The sequence below is a fragment of the Gossypium arboreum genome, chromosome 12 (assembly GCF_025698485.1).
Source record: "Gossypium arboreum isolate Shixiya-1 chromosome 12, ASM2569848v2, whole genome shotgun sequence".
Taxonomy (NCBI): domain Eukaryota; kingdom Viridiplantae; phylum Streptophyta; class Magnoliopsida; order Malvales; family Malvaceae; genus Gossypium; species Gossypium arboreum.
This window is the reverse complement of record NC_069081.1, coordinates 93,718,522-93,744,037: the sequence shown is the minus strand read 5'-3', so window position 1 is coordinate 93,744,037 and position 25,516 is coordinate 93,718,522. Positions and strand designations below refer to the sequence as shown.

The window sequence follows — 25,516 nt, the reverse complement described above, 5'->3', positions numbered from 1 at the left end:
CCATGAAATCAAAAACTAATGAATTTAATAGTAGGACCTAGTTGTAAAAGTCTTAGAAACACAAATAAGAAAAAGGCAAGGATTAACTCACTTGGTGCAAAAATTATGAAATACCAGCTTAGAGAACCCTCCTATGGCATTTTTAGCTGCTGGAATTGAAGAGAAATGAAGAGAAATCTAGATATTTCCTATTTAGTCCTAGTTTTATTTAGTTAATTTTGCAATATTCCAATTTTACCCTTAATTTATCAATTTTTCTGCTGATTTCATACCCTTTCCGTTCAGCCCAAATAACTTTTGGGTCTAATTGCCTTTTAAATCCTTTCTCATTAGACTTTTAAGCTATTTAATCATTCTATCAACTTTTACACCTATTACAATTTAGTCCTTTTCATTTAATTGACTACCCAAACATTAAAATTTCCTAATAAAATTTTAATACCACATTAATAACATTTCATAAATATTTATAAAATTATTTCATAAATATTTATAAAATTATTTTTGACTCGGTTTTACAAGATAGAGGTCTCGATACCTTGTTTTTACCCAATTTCTTCAATAATTTCTTTTTCTATCTAATCACTAAATTGGTAAAATTTTTCTATCAATATTTTCATACGATTTTCCTATCATATCAATTTTCAAGCAAAAATATTGAAATAAATTTCTCTTTAAATCGGATCTATGGTTACGAAACCATTGTTCCGATAACCTTGAATTTAGGCCATTACATAAGGAAATGAAATGATAAAACGAATGAAATTGATCGATTGATTTATTGAAGAAATGAGAAAGTTGAAATTGTGAATTGAATGGAGACTAAAAATGAAAGGCATGAACCAAAGGTTCATGAGATGATTGAATTCAGTTTGATGATATGTGATATCAATTTGATTAATTGTTATTGTTGAAAATTTGAAAGTTAAAGTATGAATTAATATATATTAATAAATTATTGTATGTTTGATATTTATATGTTTATACATTATTATTTGTTATTATAGTTTGAATTATGGTAATATCGTAAGTATAGGCATAGCGTACGGTTGTTTCCATGTGCAGGTCAGTAGAAGTCAAAGGTCCTAGTTCAGCATCCAAATCAATCTCGATTTCAAAGACAATTTGGTGATGTAATCCCTCTTTTGGTAAAAATGGCATGTACTTAGGTATTGTATAAATTATGTACTTAAGTCTTGAAACTTTGGTTGTAAAATGATGCTTAATGTCGAAACCCTTTTTTATTTTGAAATCAATGGGGATCGACTGTTGAAAACCAAAAAATATGGAGTCACCACCAATCTCTTGATTTAGGTGTGATTGGGCCACCTACTAAAACGTTTTATTTCATTAAAAATAAATTTGGTTCACATAAAATAAAATAAAAAATAGGTTCAGGAGTCGGTTACGCATGAGGAAGGGTTAGCACCCTCATTACGTCCAAAAATTGGTACCAAATTGATTTGATGCTATCCTTATACCAAAAGATTTTTTAAAGAAAAGATTTTTCAAAGTAGGATTATTTTTAAAATGTTTGAATAGTTTAAATTAGCGGTCAAAATTCTCTCATTTCAAAGATATGCAGTATCCTACCCAGCACGATTGGATACGATCCTTTATACCTCTAAAAATACGATTGATTTTTGACTTTTGAAAACTCGTACACTAAAATTATAAATGGTTATCCAAATATTTAGTTCACTGAAAAAATTATACCCAGCACGATTGAGCACGATTTTCTGAATTTCCAAATATTGGATATTGCCTTATATCAGAATTTTTGAATAATAAAGAAAATTAGAAATTCGCTCAAAACACGTTTATTTGTTTTAAAATAGATGGAATACTTAATGCATTGTATCGAAACATTGGCATAGGAAAGGATTAATGCACATGAAATAATAGGATACAAAAAGTCACAATTAATAAATCCAACAATTATGTACAGCTACTCTAAGTAAAATGTAACCAAATTCTCAATCATGGATGGTGAACAATCAATACAAAAATAATATACAACAATAATTAACATGGCACAATATAAAACGATCCACAAAAAAAATAAAATGGAATTAGAAATCAATATATAGTATAAGACATTTTCAAAATAATGATGAATTAATTAACACATAACATAAGTTGACAAGTTGGTATGAAAGCTAGGGATATATAATTATTTGAAATAAATATTGTAGAATAAAACATTTGAATCGAATAATATGCAAAATATTTCAAACACAAATTTTAAAAATTGACAATATGCATGGTTGCTTAAATAACATATAAAATATAAAAGATAAAAGAAAAATAAAACACATGATAGGATATAATGTACATAACAAATTCATAAAACATGTATATATAAATAAATTTGGAAATAATTATTTGTAAAAATAGCATGAAATTAATAATGTATGGAAAAAAAAAGTAAATATATAAATTATACATATAACAAATTTTAGAAAATATAATCATATACACAAAAGGAAAAATAAAAAAACTATATTTACAAAATACATAAATTTAGTGATGTGTATTTATAAAACTATATTTATAAAGGAATTTTAAAACAAATAATATATAACATAATTTTACATGTAACAAATTGATTTGGATTGAGGGTACATATAAATAATACATATATAAGGGTAATAATATATGAGAGTGTATACAATAAATAAATGGTATGATTTAAAATATTGTTCTTAAAAGAAATGCATTATACACATGAATAATTTTAAAGAAAAAAATATATATACATCAAAGAAATATTAATATGAAATCAATAATGTAGACTATAGTAAAATAATTCAATATGAGTTATATACATGTGAAGAAATTTTATAAATAATTGAATGTTAAAATAACATGAAATAAAAAATGAATTATAAAATTAACTTAATTTTATCATATACTATACATTTAATAAAACTAAAAAACAATTAGGTACAAATTTAAAAGCTATATACATAAAAATAACATGGCTTTAATAACATATGTAGATTAAATATAAATACAAAATATATGTTTAATAATAACTTAAATAATACATAAAATATGTGGGATTTTTCCTTTAAATAATAAGGATATATAATAAAATATGTGAAAAGAAATTATATGTATAAAGTACTAGTATTTAGTAATGTATATAAATTTAATATATATACCAATATTTTTGTATACGTATAGTTAGAATTTAAATAATGTAGAAAACATGTGATTTCGTTTTAAGCAACAAATACATATATAACATAAATATGTGAGTAAATTCAAAAAAAACAGTTAAATGTATATAATAATTTAATGTTAATAATATTCAGAGAATAAAGCCAATTTTATTATAAGGTACATATATACATGTATAATAATGCATAAAACATTACACAAAATAGTATACAACAATGTGAAAATACAATTACCCAAATTACAACAAATAAGTCAGCCAATAATATAAATGATACAATTAATATAAACATTCCCAAATAATATACATGTTAAGAAAAAAACAAAATGAATCTAAACAAATTTCCTAATTGAAATCAAAGTAAAATAAAAAGATAATTTACAAAATAAATAAAATACTAATAATAAAATAATGACTCATATATAACACGCATGAATTCATAGGGACCAAGATTGAAATTATCCCTGATCCTGAAACATTGCGTTGAGATGCGGGCTAAAATGTAAAAGCGCTCAAATTTTGGGAAAAATTTGAAAGAAAATAAAACAAATCAGACACAAATGGGAGCAGATCATAGCGAGGCACAAAGAGGAAGGACCTGCCGCACAAATAATCCATTTTAGGCGTAAAGGCGCAAATCCGGGTCTCCAGGTGGGTTGACACGCGGACCCTCCCCTTTCTTAAATGGCACCGTTTTGATTTTGATGCTAAAATCCCTACTTTCATTCATTTTCTTTTCAAAACACAGATGAAAAAATAGCACCCTTGCTTTGTGAGGGCTCATTTCATCGCGCAGACACTAACCTTCATCGGTTTGATGGCCAATGGTGCGGATAATGGCCGGATCTTACCAACGGAGGCCGCGATTCTGGAAATCTGGTAACCTTGCTCCCTTTTTCTCTTTTTTTTTGTTTTAAAAAAATGTGAATCTTCTGCTATTCTTTCAAAAAAAACGAAATAAATTTCAAAGATTTAAACAAAATTTTAATACCGCTCGATCCTCGCCCACATCTATGCATATCTGAGATGTTTGGGCTATCATCGGCATCGAAGGTTCCCCTTCATGTATTTGTACCAAATTTGCAAGCCAATCAAAGGAAATAAAGAATAAATCTGGAAAATCACCTTTCAAACTTTTTGGCTTGATTTTTAATATCTAGTGTGCATGCGTAGTATACGTACAGTGTGCGTAAAAAATCCAGGATTACATCAATGGCTTTTATAGCCAAATTTAAAAATAAATAAACTCTTAAAAATCCTATTTTCCTACTGTCATTTGGCTGTATATTCTGTTACTGCTTCTTTTCGTGTATTCTACTGCAGGTTCAGTTGTACGGAGAAGATGACCTGGTGATATGGAGGCTGTACGCGGGTATCTCACGTGGGAAGCCGACCCTCTGGTGCCCTTCCAATGTATTCCAGAACCTTCTGGATACTTGGCTGCTGAAATCCTTTTTTCTTTTGGGTTCTTTCGGGTTTGGGTTGGGTTTAGGATATGGGTTTATGAATTTGGGTTAAAATCGTATTTGGGCTGGTATAAGCTCTTTATTTGGGCCTAAAAATTTGTAAAAAGATATTAGTAATGGACTTTTATTGGTTTTTATCTTAATTTTTTTTTTGTTTATTTTATTTTTGGTTTTTTTCTAACGAGCCGGGCGAAATGGGCCAATTACACTTAATATGGATTATAAGTATGAAATGAATTATTATGGCATATTTGGTAAAATGTGGCATGAAACTAAAATTGGAAATGAATGAAATTATTAGTTCAATTAAAAAGTTATTTATGAGTGATCAAGTAGATAAATTGTTAAATCAATGTTGTAGGCATAATTAGTTATGTTTGAGTGTGGAAATGTATGGTTTTTTATATTGGTTGCAAATTGGTTGTGGTTTGGAAATTGCAGGAAATGTTAGATGTTTATAAAGGGGTTATGTTGAGTTCAAAAAAAAAATTTACGAAAAATTTTCGGAGTACTTAAACTAATCCTGTTCCACTTTTAATACGTGTTTTGGACCTTGAGGGTCTATTATAAGGACTTAATAATTAAATTATACTATATATGTTATTGATTTGTGAATTATTAGTAAATTGTTTGATATGTCTGGTAATGCTCCATAACCTTGTTCTAATGACGGTTTAGGGTTAGGGGTGTTACATTTCCCTTAATAATTCTATCTAAAAATTCCGCTTGCTCAATCTTCACTAAAATAGTCATAACTTGAGTTCTTGAACTTGAAATTAAGTGATTCAAAGTGCGTTTCGAAGATAAGAGATAACTCTTCGAATGCTATGCAAACATATCAACCCATAACTACCTAAATCCCATCCAAAAACTTGTCGCAAGTTGACTAATATTTTGAGCTTGAAAATTGGCAGCTTGGTTGAATCATCTTTGATAAATTTCACCCCATCCATGCATGTATCACAAATCATTTCTCTCTTTTATACATCATATTTATAAGAGCTCACTGCTCTTACTTGCCCCTATTGTGACTTCTCTTGACTGAGATCCCTTTGATTGACACAAATAGACTTAAGCATGCCTACATTGAACACTGGGTTAACATTAAGTATTGTCGCCAACACTGGTTTGTAAGCCCATTGACTTACCCACTTTAGAACTTTGAAAAGGCCTATGTGTCTTTGCAAAGCAACGATAAGCCATAATGTAAAACACTAAGAAGGTGTTTGATATGTACTTCACTTGTTGCATTTACTTTTTCTAACGGCCCAGTTTGCATCGCCACTTTTCCCACAAAGTCTGATGCACATCCCACCTCTCTCAAATGTGGTAGCCCCACTGATAACTTAACAGACTTCATATCGATTTGTCATACCTTTAGCATTTCTAAGGGGGTCTTCTTAGCACTCTAATCTACCAAGTCAATGTTCTTGACATAATAAACATCCTCGGCTAGCTAGATTGTGGACAATACCTTGGTTCCACCTTCCCCATCATAACTCACTGACACCACGCATCATTGTTTACAAGTATTTAAAAAACATATACAATCAACAAAAGGAATCAAGAGGGAGTTAATCTAGTTAAGGAAATTCAAGCCAAATACGAAGTCATAATCATCTAAATGAATTACCTCAAAGTCTTCATTACTTTTCCACTCACTGATTTGTAGCTCAACTTATTGTGCTACCCCCATAATTGAAACCTCTTTTGAATTAACCGTATTGATCTACTTAGTCAAATTGCTAACTGAGAGACCAAGTTTACCCATAACTTTATCTGATATGAATAAATCAAATGCCATTGTATCAACAAGAGCACTCCTCATTCAACTTGCGATGTTGATGTCCAAAAAAATTAACCCTTTCTACTTGTGATCCCTCTTTACTTCAGCAGAATTGAGCATCATTGATCCAAGTCTCAATCCATAACATAAGAAATACTCCATTTGCTCATTTAGTTTGTTGTTGGATTTCTATTTCCCATTATGTGGTTTTTCATTACCACTATTTTTCTCATATCTCCACCATTGCCCTTCTCCTTGGGCTTGGAAGACTTAAACTTGACGTTCCTCAGAACAAGCTCAATTAAGGAATTCGCTATAATCATGGCTTTGGTAAGTTATTTGACTCATCAACGTTGTAACTTTTGCTTTGCCCAAGGCTTTAACCCATCCATAAAGCACAAAAATTCCTTATTATCACTTAAAATAAAAAATCTAGAGTATGAGTTCTCTAAACTCCTACACATACTCCCTAAATGTGCCTTGTTGCATAAGCCGGAGAAACTTATCTCGAGCCTTATCCTTGACATACTCTAGGTAAAACTGCCCCTTGAATTTACTCTGTAACTCCTCCCAAGTCCCAATGGTAGTTGCACATCATTTATTATCTATGGACCTACAGTGCCACCATAATAGAACAACATTAGTAAAATACAAAACAATAGTATTTACATTAGGATCATTATCCACAATACTTTTGCCACATAAGAATTACTTTATTCCCCACAAGAAGTTGTCCACATCCCTTAAAAGCTTCATCCCCTTGAACTATTTTGGCTTGGGGACATTCACCTTAGGTTTGTGTGTTGTAGCCAACACCTAATTACCAAAGCAGCTTTGTAGATAATGAGCTCCCACTTGAGCTCCTCAATCAATTCTTTCAAAGCCGTCACCATGGCCTCGAATGCATTATCCATCACTATCAACTTATCCGTAGTGAAATTGAACACTCTGTACATTGCCTCCACATTGGAATCGAGAGACTCTACCACAAATTCTCTAAATTTCTCCCCCATCGAGTCTAGCTCAGTGATGTGTCCCTTAACTACCTCGAGCATTTCCTTCACATCACCCATGGATTCCTTAAGGTTAGTTACCCGACCTTCCAAAGCCAACAACATATCTTTCGATCTACTAGCTTTCTTTCCCCTTCCACAAGTCTCCATAGGCTAAATTTGATCATTTACTCTTCTCGTCATCTCGATCGGTGCCTAACAGCCCAAACTTGATCCAATAAACCGGATTTGAATCTTGGGCACTATCGGTCTTATACAATTAAAACTTAGTTCTACTTGTACAAAATTCAATCGAATACAACTAATCAACTTTAAAATGAAGAAATCTTACTAAAAAACATCAAGAATTTAGTTACAACTACGACCAAATTGAGGCCTTGGCCTAATATAACTATCTCGCGAGAAAGGTTTTTATAAAAATGTATCAACTTAGAATCGATCCTATCATCAAGTTCATTCTATAAGCATAATAGCCCAACACGTCACTCCTTCGACGCAATCTTGGAGTCGTCCTTTCAGGCTAATACCTTAAAACCCACCTGAAGCATAACACACAGACGTAAGTTCAAAATAACTTAATGAGTCAAATGCTCATTTACCTGAATCATACTTGTGCATTACATTCAATGTTTCAATTATTGTCTCGTCACCTTTATTATTCATTTTTGCCTTTAATGATTACTTCCTCAATTGTCATTCTTATACTCATGTTCATTTTCATACCTTATCCTAAGGCCCTTTCTCCATCTCTCCAGTGTCTTTAAGACATTACCTACATTCTTCAATCACTAAACCATGACTCTATCGAGTTTCAGAAAGAGACCCATGTACAAATGATTGATATTTACTTTAGTGCGTACCATGTTTACATTCATTTCCAGAATAAATTTTCATTACTTCGCTATATCTTTTTAATTCCTTATTCTATACAAATATTAATCATATTAAATACCTTACCATTATATCTATGGACATGTCTCGTACTTACTTGTATTATTATTTCTATTTAAAGACAATGTAGGATACACCAATTACGTAGCACAAATCCATCGTAAGAGCGTCCTTCATGGTTCATCATTGGAAGTCCTTCTAGATTACGCCATAAGAGGAGCCCATCCTATGTGCGTCATAAAAACCTTCATTGTAGAATTTTCCATAGAGGTTGTTTCTTCACAATCTGCCGCAAGGGCATTTCCTTCATACATTCCTACTAAGACTTTGATTTCAGAGGTTACCTTTTATACCGTTTCTTTAGAGTTCGCAAAAAAAAATTATTTTTTCAGGGTTTGTCATACGTTCCATTTCTTTCATTCAAGGCTACCATAGAGAAGTTCCCTTCAAATGGTTGCCACAAGGGCTATTCTTTAGAGTATGCCACAAAGGCATCCTTTACAAGATTTGCCACGAAGGTTTCCATTTCTTAGATCACCACAAAGGCTTCCATTTTTCTAGAGTGTTTACAACAGAGATTCGCCTAGACTCGCGTTTAGTGAGGTTTGCCCCTCATCGTTCTAGGTCACTTAGAGAACCCCATTAGGTAATAATCTTATTTTAGTTCTTTCCATATAATGCCATAGTACACCAACTATGGTGTTACATGATATGGTGCCATGGCCATGGGCTTTCCTTTAACAGAATGTGTTTAAAGTCCCGATAGAACTCTTTGATTACACTGCGGTGAATAGACGTAGACTCACTTAACAGACCTTTCATGCATTTGTACCAAACTTAAGATACATCTAAGACATTCTTTTACAATCATACTTTCTACTCAAGATTTCTCATCATATGCTCTATACTTGTCAGATTCATACAAACTATACATGCAAATCGTATTCAATATTCATATATCAGCATATTCATCATACCGTCCCTTTTTAATTTCATATCACAGTTCCAAACTCCAAATCCGTACTTTTCTTATAAGATTAGTAGCAACTACTACAGAACATGGAAACTCATTAGGATATATCCAAATACCCCATTTTTTCATTATTCTAACACCACAAATGCCCAAACAAAGCATTATCTCACCCATCTTAGGGATATACCAAATTAACAAATTTACTTTTTCACAACATAATATAGCGGGTCAAAAATCTTACATTGATATGGAGAATTCATAGGTATAGATCCAGATCTACAACTTCTTATGTGAAAGAAGGAAATACTCTAGGTTCCTTTAGATCTAGACAAAAATACTTCTTGAAGAAGGAAGAAGAAAAACTCTTATTTTCCAAATCCTGATTATCTAGATTTACAACCTTTGTCCCTATGGAAACTTGATGCATATCATAATCTTATTCAATCTGCCATACAAGTGGTTTACAACTGTAGAGAAATGTGTACAAAAACCTAACATATATATATAGTAATCTCATCATTTGTTTCTAACCACCCTGTTAGAATGTAACCAGTACCGTGACTAACCAAACTTAGCGTACCATACTCTTCAGCGATAACCCGATTACCTAGAATTCTATAATATATTACCAAACTCATTTCCTTAACAATGAATCATTTCTAAGACAGTTCCTCGCAACAACCCAATGTCTGCTACATGCCTACTTTTACACACCAAGAGCATCGGTTGGGCGGATAGCACTATACTACTCAGAGTACTACTCAGTTTACCCGTCAATTTCAGAACCTACCAAAATCGGATGTTACACTAACCTTAACTCAGATACCAACTGTCATAAGGCTAGAACTTTATTCTTGCAAACCACACGTCCTCAAGCAATTCCTTTGGTACGAATTTGTCTAAGTCAGCCTTACTTTAAAAAAAAAAAGAGAATTTTCAAGAGAAATTCTCTAAGGCGCCGAAAATAAAGGGGTAACAACTTAAGACAAAGAAACAACAAAATAATAGAAAAGTCACAAAAAAGCAATAGAACACGAAATGTTTGAGTAAATTCTCTGAAAATATTCTATTACTTAATAATGGGATGATTATAAATGAGGGGGATGTTGGAAAAAGTCTAGTTTGAAAATGATTTTCTTGAACAGCGGAAAATTAAAATTTTAAAAATTGACTCAGCTTGTGAAATTTATAGCAATAAACTTTAACTGAATTCGTACCTGTGTTTTCGGCTTAGCGAACTTTTTTATTCCCAACTTTCAACCAAACGATATTTTTCGCTATTCTCATCCACGAACTACTTCGAGTGTGGGCTCGAACCTATTAAATCGTAATACAGAATTAGAAAAAGTTTTCTCTCATTTTAGGGTGAAAATAAAAATTCTCTTTTCTTAATAGAAACCAGTAGAATTTTTATTCTGGAAAATATATATGTAACAGTTGATAATAAATTTTATCTATTTTTCGGCAGAATAATAATATCTCAAAGTTGTGTCAATAGCTCTACTGGTGCTATCTATTTATAGGAAAAGAAGGGAGAACCCTTATTGAGTTGTAGTAGTTTATTTCAAATATAAAAACAACATCCTACGTATAATAGGACTAGGATGGATGACAGACCCTAATATTCCTACTAGAGTTGTCGCTCCCTTCATGTTCATGAGGGGATTTTGGGCCTCTTTCACATTGGGTCCAATTACGAGTACTTCATCGGCCTTTTTGACCTAGTACTCTATAATGTGATCCAACTCGATTTAGTTTTTCTATTTCCTAAAATAAACTTTAATATTCATATATAAAACAATTTTCTCATCCCTATTTTATTCCCAACAAAATTTTGATGATTTTTTCCTAGTAAAATTTTGAGAAAATATGTTCAATATTTCACAACTCAACATATTCACTATGACCGAATGGTTTATTTTTATTTTCAGGCTTCAAAACAGGAGGCTCGTGGAATTGACGTGAGGAGGTAGGGGTCCAAAAACATAAACTCATTCTTCTGATCATTTTTTAAGTAATCCATATAGGATTGCAAATGGATCATTTTTATTTTCATTTCTATTTCTATTTTTGGAAACCTACATTCATTTCCAAATGATTCCATTTCTCCATTTTGGAGAAAACTATAATTATTCCTGAATGTTTTTCATTTCTCTTTTTCTATTCATTCTGTTCATTTTTTTTTAAACAAACAATTTATTTTTGGTTTCAACGAACTAGCAGAGGGATCGATTGGACATATGTCGTTGAGACTCAAATGATTTATAATTAAGTTTTGGCTTTTTGCCTATTAATTATAAACTCATTTAGTCACGAAGTCATTCTATTATAGTATAGTGACTGAGCTCTCCCCAACGACATACCATTGCGAAAGCAACTACTCATTGATCGTCCAATGACCTTGTCATAAATGTGTTACCCTCATAGGATATCCTTAATATTTTTGGGATAATATCAATTCTCCCAATATGATTCTATTTTATCTCATGGTAACCATTACATCTTCCTTCATGAAAAGTCAATTACTATCTAATAGTAATTAAGTCATTCATCACAAAGACAAATGACCTATAACCATGTTTATTTTTCATCAGCCATGTAATTCCAATGAGAGGATATCATTTACCCATGTCTCGAGATATGAATTCCACTATTGTGAATGATGCTACATATTGCAGAAGTCATATTGTGAATGATGCTACATATTGCAGAAGTCATACACCCAATGCACCAGCTTTTGGTTCCTTATCTATTCGAACTCAGACTTTTACTTACATTAAAGTGTACAAATCACGCATACATAGTCTGTCATTCACTTAGGATTTAGGTATGCCACACTATGAACGTCATAAGTGAATAAATCCATAAACGAATTGAGGATCTATTCTGTTTGGGTCCTGCCCGATGTATTATTAGTCCAATCAATCCCATCTATGTCTCTATCTTCTAGGAGTCATCTACTTCGATGTCCAAGACAAGGCATCTCCCCAATTGGACTTGATAGATAGCATATTAGTCTTTTAATTGGTTTGCTCATTTTCGATTAGGCTAAGGACATGTTTAGGTTCTACTACTAATATAAGCTGTCTTTTCGTATTACGATCCAACCACGTAATATCGTTTAGTATTAGTTAAACATTAGACAACCAATGAGCAACATTTGCTTCTATTTTTTTTTGCGTGCAAAAACCATTTTGAGGACAATAATACAATGTATATTAATCGTAATCAATAAATTTATTTTATTAACCAATTTGTTTGAAAAAAATTCGAGTGTATATTGACAAAAATACTATAGTTAGATCACTAGATCCAACAAGAGAAGACCTCTATTTATAGTTGAGCTTGCACAGATCCAATGATATAGTTTAAATTACATCGACGGTTAAGATCAAAACCAATCTACAAATTGAGATTCTTAAGGGATTTTCTAATATCCCCTGCGATTACAAATATTCTAATATTATAATATCTTCTAAGATTACTTTCCATATTTACTATGGTAATCCTAATTCTACTTGAGTGCTTCACTAGGCCACTAAGGTTTCAAGTGGATGGGCTTTTCTACGTGTTCCATGAATCGAGCTAGTTCAAGTAAGTTTAATGAGTCTCATTTAATCAATTGACCTCTATGAGATGTTCTGTGTGCATTCGTCATGGATTTTGATCCACAACCCGTGACACTCATATGCAACTACCATATTATGTACTGACTTCAAACTCAAACTCAAACCCCTACTCAAGCCTCTTACCACCATGACCCATGCCTAATCTAGAAACCTCAAACGCATTGTATCACTATTTCTAATCCCTACCACAAGTCCTCTTAATAGGTGACTTAAATTAACACCTATAACTAAACTAGCAGTCAGCAACCAAAAAAAAAAAATCGAAGAAGCAATTAAAGGGAAGAGTCTTCCCTTAATAGATATTTGAAAATTTTAAAGCATTGGTCAAAATATCGATAGTGGGGTAACCATTAATGTCGAGAGAAGCCGCGAGTTATAATTGGTGGCTGATTGAATAGCAGGTGAAGGGCAATCTCAAAATGATGTGAGGCAGCCAATGCTGCATCGAGAAGATCCAGAGCTGAAACAATCTCTGTTTCCTTATGGGTTGCAATGAAGAAGATCATTATATATATATATATATATATATATATATAAACTTTTCTATTTCAAAATCGAAAAAAATGAGCACTTTGATTGAAAATGAAAATACCTTTCGATCGCTAAGTCAGTAGTGTTTCTTTTGATCATTCACAATCAAACATGGAGAAACAACCATTGGGATTAAATTGTTTTTTGTTGGCTTTATGAGGAATCAAAACTCAATCAACCATTAACCTGTTTTATTTTTCTTCTTGCTCTTAAAGCATGTTGCACATTTTTGTTTTCTTTTCACTAATAAATAATGATAAGAAAATGAATGATTTAAAGAGTAGTAAATAAGGGAAGGGATGAGGAGAAAACAAAGGCACTATAAAAATAAAAATGCCATATTTGAACTTAGAGAATGCTTTGATCCTTCAACTTCAACAAATTAAGTTGAAAGTGTTGGTGTTGGTGAAGGTGTTGAAAATCTTTGTCGATTGAAAAGGCCACTGGAGTAGGATAGCGGCAACGGTAGCAGTGACAATAGGTAAGTTGAGTGAAGAAGATAAAGAGGGAAATGGAGGAAAAAAAAGTGAGAACGAAGAAAAGAAAGTGAAAAAAAAAGCAATAAAAAAAAGGGTAAACTACACCAAATGCCACTGAACTTTGGTTAATTTATAATTTTATCTATAAACCTTTTGAAACTTACAAAGATGCTACTAGCATTATCATGTTGTTACAAAAATGTCACTCAATTGTTCACTACCATTACTGAAGTAATGTGCGTCTGGCATGGCACGTTAAATATGCTACATGTTTAATTTTTTTTCCTTTTTTTAATATTAAAATATTTTTTATTTCTTTATTTATTTTTACATATTTTCACTCTCTTTTCCCTTATTTCTATTTTCCTTTTCATGTTCTTTCTCTTTTTAGCAAACCTTAGCTGCCACTAATTTCACCATTGTAGGTGGCTTTCCCTGAACACCAAATCCACTAATGGATCTCCCAAGGTTGTTCCTTGATTCCGATAAGCCCAACCCTTACCTTTTATCTCCTCCTAGAAACATAAACCCAAACCGAAACTCATTGAAGATGAGATGGCTAAACCAGTGGAGCAATTCTAAGGAGTGAAACCAACGGTAGAGATCAAACATGATGTAGTCGATTTGGAGGGATGCACCAACACGCAAGGGGTAGTAGTGGATAATCCAAGAATGAACTTGTCAGGAAAAATCATGCTTTAAAGTGACAACCTCATCTCCAACAAAGAAATGCACCTCTGGAACAACCACCACCACGACAATTGCAACAATTGTAGCTACTGCGATGACAACAATATTGCCTCATCCTCCTCCACTATTTCAGTATATTGATGTGCTGCGTAAGACACAATATGAGCTTAAAAAGCCTAAATGTATTCATTGCGGCAATATTACCCATTCTAGGTGAAAGAGAAATCTTTTTTATTTGTTGTTTTAATTTTATTTTCATATGTAGTTATGATTTTTTTTTGTAGCAATTTCCCCCAAAAGAACAAATGATTTTAGTTTGGTTGTCAAATGTTATTAGAGGTGTGCAAATTTTGGGTAAAACGAATTAATTTAGTTAACCGACCAATTCGGTTAATCGGTCGACTAACTGAATTAATTAGGTCAGGGGTCGGTTAATAATTTTTTGAAAACTCCGTTAACGATTAATTTGGTTTAAAATCGGTCGGTTAACCAAATTAACCGAATTTAATAAATAATATTATAATATATAAGTATTCGGTCGGTTCAGTTAATTTTTTGGAAATATAAATTAATCGGTTGGTTAAGTCGGTTAATTTTTGATATGTTTTATACTTGTTTTAACCAATATATATATAAATTTCGGTTAATTCGGTTAACCGACCGAATTAACGAAAAAGTTCGGTTCGGTTAATTTTTTTGAAAAATTTTTGGTTCTGTTAATGGTTAAGGGTTAAAAAGGATCGGTTAATTCGGTTAATGGTAGTTAGGGTCGGTTAACCGGTCGATTAGCCGATTGAACACCCCTAAATGTTATTATCTGATTTTTGTTTGGTCAAAAGTTGCAGGACTATGGTAAAATTTGCAAACTCTGCAATTCAGTTTAAATATTTGATTAGTTTAGTCCATTTGAGTTCTAACAAATTTATTATTGGTATTTGAAAATAATTCTTTTAGTGGTTTGTTGGGAAGAGAAAGAACACAAAAAAGAAAAGAAGGGAAAAAAAGAAATAAATAAACAAATAAGAAAATAAATATTTTAATATTAAGAAAAACGAAAATAAAATTAAACACATGGTACATTTGAGTTGAGTGGTATTTTTGTAATGATGCAATAATGTTAGTGGCATATTTATAAGTTTTAAAAGGCTGGTAGCAAAAATTATAAATTAAACAAAAGTTAAGTGGCATCTGGTGTGATTTACCCTAAAAGAAAAAATAAAAAACGTGGAAGAGAGAAAGAATTAAGGAAAAAACATTAGTTTCCGGGCTCACAATAAAAAAAAAAAACTTAAAAAATTGAAGACATGATATCCAAGTCAGCATTTAACGTGTTACGTGTTACTTTCGTTACACTTTTAATGGCAGATAATGGTAAGTGACCAAATTGTTATCAATTGGTAACGTTAGTGACTAATCATAATAATTAAAACATCAGTGTCCAAAACATAAACATAAACAAACATAAAGGGACTATTTTTGCAGTTTGCCCATTCCTTTTTTATTCTTTCTGTATTGGGCTATTTCCCTTCTTTTAAAGCCCATCACATTAAAACAAAACAAAACAATACAAAAACAAAAAACCTTTGCAACTTAAACCTGTTTCCAGCTTTTGAAGTTATTCTCACAATGGCGGACTCGCAGCTGAAACAATGCCAATGGAACATACGTAGCAGTCAATACCTTGGAGAAATCTCAGCCCTTTGTTTTCTCCACCTTCCCTCTCATCTCTCTTCTTTCCCTTTTCTCCTTTCCGGTATAACTTTTCTTCCTTCAAAAACACCACTTCCTCCCCAAAATTTTTCTTTTATTTTAAAGCCTTAATTATTATTTTTACTCTTTTGATATCAGGTACTGGTTCTCAAGTTCTTCTTTATGATCTAGAATCATCAATGATGATAAAATCTTTTCAAATCTTTGAAGGCATTCGCGTACATGGACTCATTTGTAGCTTGCTTGATAATACTACTTTAGCTTGTAAAGTAGTTGTTTGTGGTGAAAAGAGAGTAAAGTCATTTAATTTAACCTTTGAATTGGTGTCTAAATCAAATACCCAGAGTGAGTTTTGCGTCGACTTGTGTTTAATTCACTCTTTGCCCAGATTTACTCATTGGGTTCTTGATGTTTTGTTCTTAAAGGTAAAGTTTTTATTTTTTATTTGTATTTTTATTTGAATACTTTGGTTTAAAAGTTTGAACTCGGTTTTTCTATGTGTCATTGGTTGTTAGGACCATTGTCTTGCTATTGGATGTAGTGACAACTCTGTTCATGTTTGGGATATGTTAAAGTCCAGTTTGGTTCTTCAAGTTCCATCTCCAGGTTAGTTGTATTTAAATTATGGGAATCTTTTATATACCTAATTCACCATTTTCATGTTGTTACAGCAAGTGTTTGAGTTTTTTTATTGATTATTGTTTGAAAAAAAGAAGCTTTATATCCTTTTGTAACGTTTATCCTTGCACATTCCTTTTAACTTATATGTAGATAGGTGCCTTTTGTATTCCATGCGATTATGGGGTGACAATCTTGAGGCTCTTCGAATTGCTTCTGGTACAATTTATAATGAGGTGGCTTGTCTTTCCTTGTGATGAATACTTCTCTTTCTCTGTAATGCTTTCTCATTCTTTGGAATTCCTTTTAGTGATTTAGTAGATAAAATATCCCTTGATTTTCCAATTATAAGTTCTTTTTGGTTGGAATCAAGGTATTAATTCTTTCGGAGTTCATAGCTGCCCATCTCAACAATGCCAGCTCCAAGATTTGAACTTAAGAACTTCCTGAAAGTACAATGGTCAATTATAAGTTTTTCTGGTTCTTGCTTACAGTATATAATTCTCAGCCTTTGAAATAACACAAGTATGGTGGTAAAAGTATCATAGAGGCCCCTGTGCTACAAGTCAGATTGCATTCTACTACCTTTACTCAAAAAATGGGCTTAGTCCTTATACATTAGATCGAAGAGCAAACTGGTTCTTTCTGTTAAAATTTTTATCTATTTTTACTGTTAAAAACTAATGTGGCTGACAGAGTAGTTAGTTAGTTTCATGTGACGTGCCACCTGTACCTTATTCCAACGTACACGAACCAATTTTTAATGATAGAGTTAAATGGAATTTTTAACAAAAGGACCGATCCGATTTGCTTTTTGAACTAAAGTATAGGAGCTAATTTGTCCTTTTTTTTTTTAAGTAGAGGGAGCGAAATACAATCAGACTCTTAGTACAAGGGCCTTTATGGTGCTTTTACCTCAATATGGTCCTTGGCCAAAAACAAGTTAAATGATGGTGAACCTTGGTTTTTTTCATAATGTAATCATTATTATAATCCTTAAAGGGTTACACTTTGTAGGGGTAAACTTCAATACTACTCACCACTAGCATTAAGTGATCTCTTACTAACCAAATGAGTTTGAGCAGATTATAGTCTGGAAAGTCATTTGTCAACATGATTCACCAACTTCAACAAGTTCTGTGAAAGGTTGCATGAATTTAAGCAGCTCAAATTCCAACTTTGCCAAGTGTTATAAGCAGCAGTATAAAGCTGTTCATATATGTAGACTTGTGGGACATGAAGGTTCAATATTTCGCATTGTCTGGTCTTCCAATGGAGTCAAACTTGTTTCTGTGTCAGATGATCGGAGGTGAATAGGTTTTTTTAGTACTTTGTTTCTATTTGTTCTACTTAATTGGGTTTACGTAATGGGTTAATATGGTTTCTTTATCCATGTAGTGCTCGTATCTGGACAATACATGATCATGATGATAGAAGGGAGATTGTTGGTCCTGTGCTCTTTGGCCATAGTGCTCGGATTTGGGACTGCTGTATTTCTGATCATGTAAGATTCATGTAATCCTGTTGAACTAGTACTTGCTTTATTCTTTCTGGTATATGTAAAATATAAGAACAGATAACTAAAAAAATATCTGTGATCGGTTTAATCTGATCTTTTCTATTATTATTATTTCTGTTAGTTAATTGTTACTGCTGGTGAGGACTGCACATGTCGTGTGTGGGGTCTGGATGGAAAGCAGCTTAGGATGATTAAGGAACATATGTAAGTTGTGATTCCAGATTTTTGTCCTCGAGTTTGTTTCTTCTTTTGTGATATTCTATGTGATGTTATATATTGAAGTCTTTGTTGAATTAGCCCTAAAGCTGATCAAACTAGTATTTTATTACAATATAGATATACTAGTATTTTATTACAATATAGATAAATTACTAGAATATTTTTAATGGTGCAGAGGAAGAGGCATTTGGCGATGTTTATATGATCCAAATTCTTCACTTCTTGTTACTGCTGGGTTTGACTCTGCTATTAAAGTTCACCGGTTGCACACTTCTGTTTGTAAGACATTGGACTTGGAAGGAGATGCTGATTCTGAAGATATAATTGAGGGAGCACAGATAAGCACTACTTGCATCCCAAATTCAATGGAGCATGCTGGACTCATGGACAGGTAAAGTTTTTTCAATGTATTGGACTGTAAAACTTTCCGGCATATTACCTTTGAAAATTGACATGCCGCCAAGATTCTATTAGTGTTCTCAGCCATAAAAAACCTTACTTTATAAATTAGAAAAATGTTTGTTATAACTTCTGTATGGATCATAGATAGCAATATGTAAGCTTTCCTAGCTCGTGGCACTCTGATTGACATATGATATATCGATGCCTCTAAAAAGTTACAAGAGTGTTGAATTTTCTGTTATATGCGCTGAATATCTGGTAGTTGCTATGATATCTCTATTGAAGGATCAAAACTTGTGCCTTGTGGATCACAAACTTCTGTCGATTTTGTATTGACTGGTTATTTTGTATCATATTCTTACGATGGTCAATTTTCATTGTTCGTTCTGTTGTTGCAGCAAAAGTGAATATGTGCGCTCCTTGTATTTTAAATGTGAAGATACCATTTATGTTGCTACGAATCATGGTTATCTCTATCATGCTCTATTATCTGAGACAGGGGATGTCAAATGGACTGAACTGGTCCGTGTCAATGGAGAGGTTCCAATTGTTTGTATGGATCTGTTGTCAGCAAGCCTTTCCAGAAATCATTGCGGTATAGAAGATTGGGTTGCTGTTGGAGATGGTAAAGGAAACATGACTGTTGTTGGAATCACTGGTAATCCTTCCTCACCCAAAGTGGCCTTCACCTTTGCTTGGCCAGCTGGAGCGGAGAGGCAACTCTTAGGAACTTACTGGTGTAAGTCACTCGGATGTAGGTAATAACTTTTCTTTATTGATTAGATTATATCTCGATTTTGATTATCTGACAGTTATTGCTTGCCTGAGCTGTAAAAACCTATATGCTTGACTGTGAATTTTAAACACATTTATTTATTATTTACTCATTTATAAACCTGTTTGCCCGTTTACTAATATGATAATAGGGTTAAACCACTATTTGGGGCCTGAAGTTAGCAATAATTCTCACATTGAGGTCTGAACTTTTTTTTTTTGGTCAAGTTAGTTCCTGAACTTGATAATTGTTCTCACATTGAGGCTTGAACTTTTTTTTCCAAGTTAGTCCCTGAACTTGATAATTGTTCTCATATTGGGGCCTGAACTTGGCAAATGTTCCCACATTGAGGCTTGAACTTTAGAGTTCAAGGAAATATCAGGGACTTAACTTGGACAAAAAAATTTCAAGCCCCAATGTGGGAACAATTGCCGAGTTCAAGCCCCAAAAAGTGATATAACCCATGATAATATGATCGGTAAAGAAGTGACCAGCTCTTATGCTGCATTGTCTGATGCAGAATCTGTAAATTTACTGCTGATAATCTGGCATTGTCAGTTGAGAGACATATTTGGTATCATGCTTTACTTTGAAGATGTAGAGGATTTTGAAATATCATCTTTTCTGTTAACTAGGTATGTCTTCACCACTGATCCCAGAGGAGTTTTAAAGCTGTGGTGGCTATATGACCCCTCGATATCTGTTTATCAGGATTCTCAAAGAATGTCCCTTATAGCTGAATTCCCTTCGAGCTTTGGAATACGAATTATGTGTTTGGATGCCTCATTTGAGGAAGAGGTATGTATTACCCTTTCTTTTTTCGGTTTTTTTTCCTTTTTTTTCTTTGTTTACAAGAAGAAGAAGAAGATATATGAATGTTGGTACTAAATATTATGTAATGTATGTTGTACTTAAAACTTTTGCAGGTACTAGTCTGTGGAGATCTGCGTGGTAATCTGATTCTGTTCCCTTTATTAAAAGACCTGTTGCTATGCACGGCTGCCACTTCGGGTGTGAAGATATCTCCACTAAGTTATTTCAAAGGAGCTCATGGGATTTCGACCGTGTCCAACATTTCAGTTTCTAGATTGAGTCACGGTCAAGTTGAAATCCGAACGGTAATGTGATCTAAGTTCCCTGTAAAAGGAAAATATTAGAATAATAACTCTTTAACATTTTCTCTTGGCTCATTGTTTTCTCTAGTAATTTTTTACTATATAAAGATTATAAAAATGAAAATTTCATAATAGATTGAGGAAAAGAGAAAATTCTTGTTAAGGAATTTATATGAACATCCATAAGCCTTAAGAAAGGGAAAAACTGTAAGCCTTTGGGAAATGGCTTGATGCATGTCTGCCTGTATGCACATGTATTCTTCACGTTCAAGCATTTGTTAGTATGTTAATTATTTTCCCATTTTCCTTTCTTTTTTATTTTCAGACTGGAGCAGATGGGTGCATATGTTATTTAGAATACGATAAGGACCAAGAAAGTTTTGAATTTATAGGAATGAAACAATTGAAAGAATTGAGTTTGATTGAATCTGTCTCCGCTGATTTCAAGTCTGCTGATGATCTGGCAAACCGCAACTATGCTGCTGGTTTTGCGTCAACGGATTTCATAATATGGAATTTGATAACTGAGGCAAAGGTATTCGTGCCCCCACCCCTCCCTACAAGTCTCTTTAGGTTATATATTTTGATTGCTAAATGTTTTCATTGGCACAGGTTTTGCAAATTCCATGTGGAGGATGGCGACGTCCTCATTCCTATTACCTTGGTGATGTACCGGAGATGAGGAACTGTTTTGCATACGTCAAGGTATGTTTACTTCTATTGTTTACATCTTCATCCTTTGAGAAACATTGGAAAATGCAAATTATTACTTTAATTTATGTGATACACCTGTCTAAGATTGTTGACTTGTATAATAAGGCATCATTGTCAAGCACTCACCTGAAGCGACATCCTTGATATTTCATGGACCATAAAGCATATTCTAGCTCGTGTTTCCTTCCTCAAGTTTGTATATCATTTTTTTTCAATAATTTTTGCAGGATGAAATTATCTATATTCATAGGCATTGGTTACCAGGAGGCGGGAAAACAAACTTCCCTCGGAATTTACACTTACAGTTTCATGGGAGAGAGATGCATTCCTTATGCTTTGTTTCTGAAAATTTACAAGTTCAAGGAAATGAAGAGGAAAACTTAGTTGACAAATCTAGTTGGATTGCAACTGGATGTGAAGATGGAACTGTGAGGTTAACTAGGTATGTTGAAAGTTATCCGCCCTTTAGAATGAGGCGGAATGCTTCGTCATTTTGTACACGTTTTTTGTTTTATTGGAGAAACCGGGGCATGCTGCTATGTCATGCACTTGTGTACTGTAAAAGACACATACCTTTTATGTCTGTCCCATATGTTATTCCCTTGTTTCTCATTGATTCTTGCCCTTTAATAGAGAATCTGATCGTGTTACTGGTGGTTAGGTTTGCTCCAGAAATGGAGAATTGGTCTGCATCTAAATTGCTTGGGGAACATGTTGGTGGATCTGCTGTTAGATCAATATGCTTTGTGTCAAAGACACAAATAATTCCTTCCGTTGTATCCAGCACGCCTGGCTTGGAAAAGGGACAAAATGACACTTCAGATGGCAAACAAAATCCATGTTTGCTGGTTTCCGTTGGTGCAAAGCGTGTTCTGACAACTTGGTTACTAAAGAATAGGAGTCTGGACGAGGAGGAAGAAATATACCCTGAACAAAAGCTCAACAGATGTGAAACCAGGTGTAAACCAACAGTCAAACAGTGTTCATCGATGTCATTTAGGTGGCTTTCAACAAATATGCCAATAAGAAGTCCTAGCATGGAAGGAAGAGAAAAAACCGTGAGTGCTGCCAACAAAATTTCTAGCCTTGATAGTGATGCAAAGACTGGATCAACTTTTATAGAGAAAGAGGGAACAAAGTCAAAAACTTGCTTGGTGAATAAGTATGAAGATGATTGGAGATACCTTGCTGTAACTGCTTTTCTTGTTAAATGTGCCGGTTCCAGGTAAGCTCTGATTTTTCCTGCCTTTTGTTCGCTTTGTTTAATTTATATAAGGAAAGAAACTATTCCCTTTTCGCTCTATTGCAGGTTGACTGTCTGTTTTGTTGTCGTTGCTTGTTCAGATGCCACGTTAACATTGCAGGCTCTGGTCTTACCACATAGATTATGGTATTCACAAAGGCTCAGTATTAATTCCAGTTTCAGTACTTCTGTGTGCATCATGAAATTTAATTTACTCCCTTGTAATTTCAGGTTTGATGTTGCTATATTAGCTTTGATGCCATCCCCGGTTTTAGCATTGCAGCATGCAGTTGTCCCTTTCTGTAATTTAACCCAGACTAGCAGCATGTACCTTGTGATAAGTGGAGCTACTGATGGCAGCATTGCCTTTTGGGACATAACTGAGAGTGTTGAAACCTTTGTTCAACGAGTATCTAGTCTTAATATAGAGAAGTTCATTGATTGCCAGAAACGGCCACGTACAGGAAGAGGAAGTCAAGGAGGACGGCAATGGAGATCACTGAACAGTAGCATGCCTAAGAGAAGATTTGGTGTTGACTTGGTAACTAGAAAAGCTGGAGATGTGGATGATAGCGATTCAAATATTACACCTGACACATCTTCGGAATTAAATGACCTTCAAAAGAGGTCGAAGAACTGTTCTCAAGCCGAGCATGACACTTTGCTCGAGCCAGAGACCAGCAGAACCGATTCCTTAACCAAGATATGTGAAATACAGCCTATACGTGTTATGAATAATGTACACCAGTCTGGTGTGAATTGTCTCCACGTTTCAGGGGACTTCCAAGGTTCCGGCAACTGTTATCTGTTAAATATTGTCAGCGGGGGTGATGACCAAGCAGTTCATTGTCTTCAACTGAAGCTGACACTGTCATCGACTGAGTTAGATGCTAAAGTTGTGACCTCAGAAACAATAAGATCAACCATTCAGTCCGAAAGTACTGAGAACATTGTAGATTGTAACAATAAGAACCAGGCCCCGAATCACATTAGATTCCTCAATCAGTATAGAATCCCCTCGGCTCATAGTTCTGCTATAAAAGGTCCGTAGTCCTTGTTTGAAAGTAATCCAGTATGTGCATTATTACTTAATTGTGTTTCAACTTGCGATATCCTTAAAGTCGAATGCTTTCAGTTACCAACAGTCAGTGCCCCACATGCCTTGTACTAACAGCAAATTTTTATTCAATGAAGGCATTTGGACAGATGGGACCTGGGTGTTTTCCACCGGTCTTGATCAGCGCATCAGGTGTTGGCTTGTTGGTGAGCACGGTGAACTAACCGAGCACGCTCTTCTAATCATTAGCGTACCAGAGCCAGAAGCATTAGATGCAAGAGCATGCGGCAGGTCAGTTTAGGATTTATCTGCAATTTTTAGATTGTCGGCAATCCTTTATTACAGTTTAAATCTAATCAAGGTTCTTTTAATCGGTGTTTGTTAGGAACCACTATCAGATTGCTGTTTCCGGAAGAGGGATGCAGATGGTCGAGTTCTTCCTACCTTAACAATAAAAAGATTTCACAGAAGCCGCAACATATAGGATATAGGTACCACCTTGTTGTGCAACTATTTTTGTGCCAGTTCCACACTCATTTAACAGTTTACATATAGCTGTCTAACCCAGCTTAGTCAACCATTTTCCCTCAAGTACCGGTTGACCTGTGAATCCAAAGAGGGCGGTCTGACTTACCATGTTTTCTACTTCCGTTTACGAGCAAAGCGCCTTTAGACTTGGCTCATTTAACCCTAACCAGGACGGATCAAGGGTTACATTACATTACATTACATCTTACAGTACTAATATGTAAAATTCAATGAAAATATGAGTGTCATTACTTTGATTCTAGTTTCAATCAGTACAATCTATTTTGTATTTTTTTTCAACTGGTTGAGATTTTTAGCTGCCTAATAAACCTCGAGTTGGTTCATGTTTAGTTGTGTCAAAGTCAAAGGGTGCCTATATGGACAAAGTATTAGCTCAGTTAACATAATTGGCAAAGGTGGAAGTCTTGGATTTTGAGTACCCACGGTTGAGATCCACCGTGCATAATTATGTGTCAATTATATATATACGGGTTTTCAAGTCTTACCTTATGCTGTTGTAATATGTGAGCTTTAGTTTGGTTAGTTAATCTTTGTACGGATTGTTTCGTTTCTTAATTTGTTTATATTGTAATTATTTGATTATATACTTTGTTATAGGGGTGAGTATTTGATTAAATTGAGCGAAAGAATTTTGAGTCACGAGTTTTATTTTATCATACTAATTCAGTTTGAAATTTTTTTGAATCAAGTAGCGTGAAATGAAATTTGAGAGAGTTGAATTCGACTTATTGACAATATGAATAAATTTTGAGTTAAAAGAACATAAATACCATATATATATATATATATATATATATATATATATGAAAACCCTTTAAAATAAAATAAGAGATTAAAAGATATAGATTTAGTATGATAAATTTGATTTGATAATTTCTTCATATTTATCTATATATTTAATATTTTTTCATAAATTTTAATATTTTTATAAAATTTTGGGGAAAATAGTTTAT

The 25,516-nt window shown here is 33.4% G+C and overlaps 1 protein-coding gene and 1 long non-coding RNA gene across 2 annotated transcripts; both read left to right on the top strand.

Annotated features, from left to right (window-relative positions):
- Window positions 1–3,713: 3,713 nt before the first annotated feature.
- LOC108478226 (uncharacterized) lies at window positions 3,714–4,793 on the top strand. The gene is made up of 2 exons (XR_001870284.2): window positions 3,714–4,063; window positions 4,508–4,793. It is a non-coding gene; the product is annotated as an uncharacterized LOC108478226 (long non-coding RNA).
- An 11,398-nt stretch (window positions 4,794–16,191) lies between these two features.
- On the top strand, window positions 16,192–25,247 carry LOC108479866 (uncharacterized WD repeat-containing protein C1306.02). The gene is made up of 19 exons (XM_017782690.2): window positions 16,192–16,395; window positions 16,491–16,777; window positions 16,868–16,958; window positions 17,124–17,206; window positions 18,056–18,279; window positions 18,369–18,474; window positions 18,611–18,693; window positions 18,884–19,099; window positions 19,509–19,868; window positions 20,521–20,683; window positions 20,812–21,003; window positions 21,326–21,535; window positions 21,613–21,705; window positions 21,942–22,156; window positions 22,376–22,939; window positions 23,024–23,104; window positions 23,189–24,000; window positions 24,152–24,305; window positions 24,400–25,247. The coding sequence occupies exons 1-19, from the start codon at window positions 16,269–16,271 to the stop codon at window positions 24,461–24,463; spliced, it is 4,125 nt and encodes a 1,374-aa protein (XP_017638179.1). The 5' UTR covers window positions 16,192–16,268; the 3' UTR covers window positions 24,464–25,247.
- Window positions 25,248–25,516: the final 269 nt, after the last annotated feature.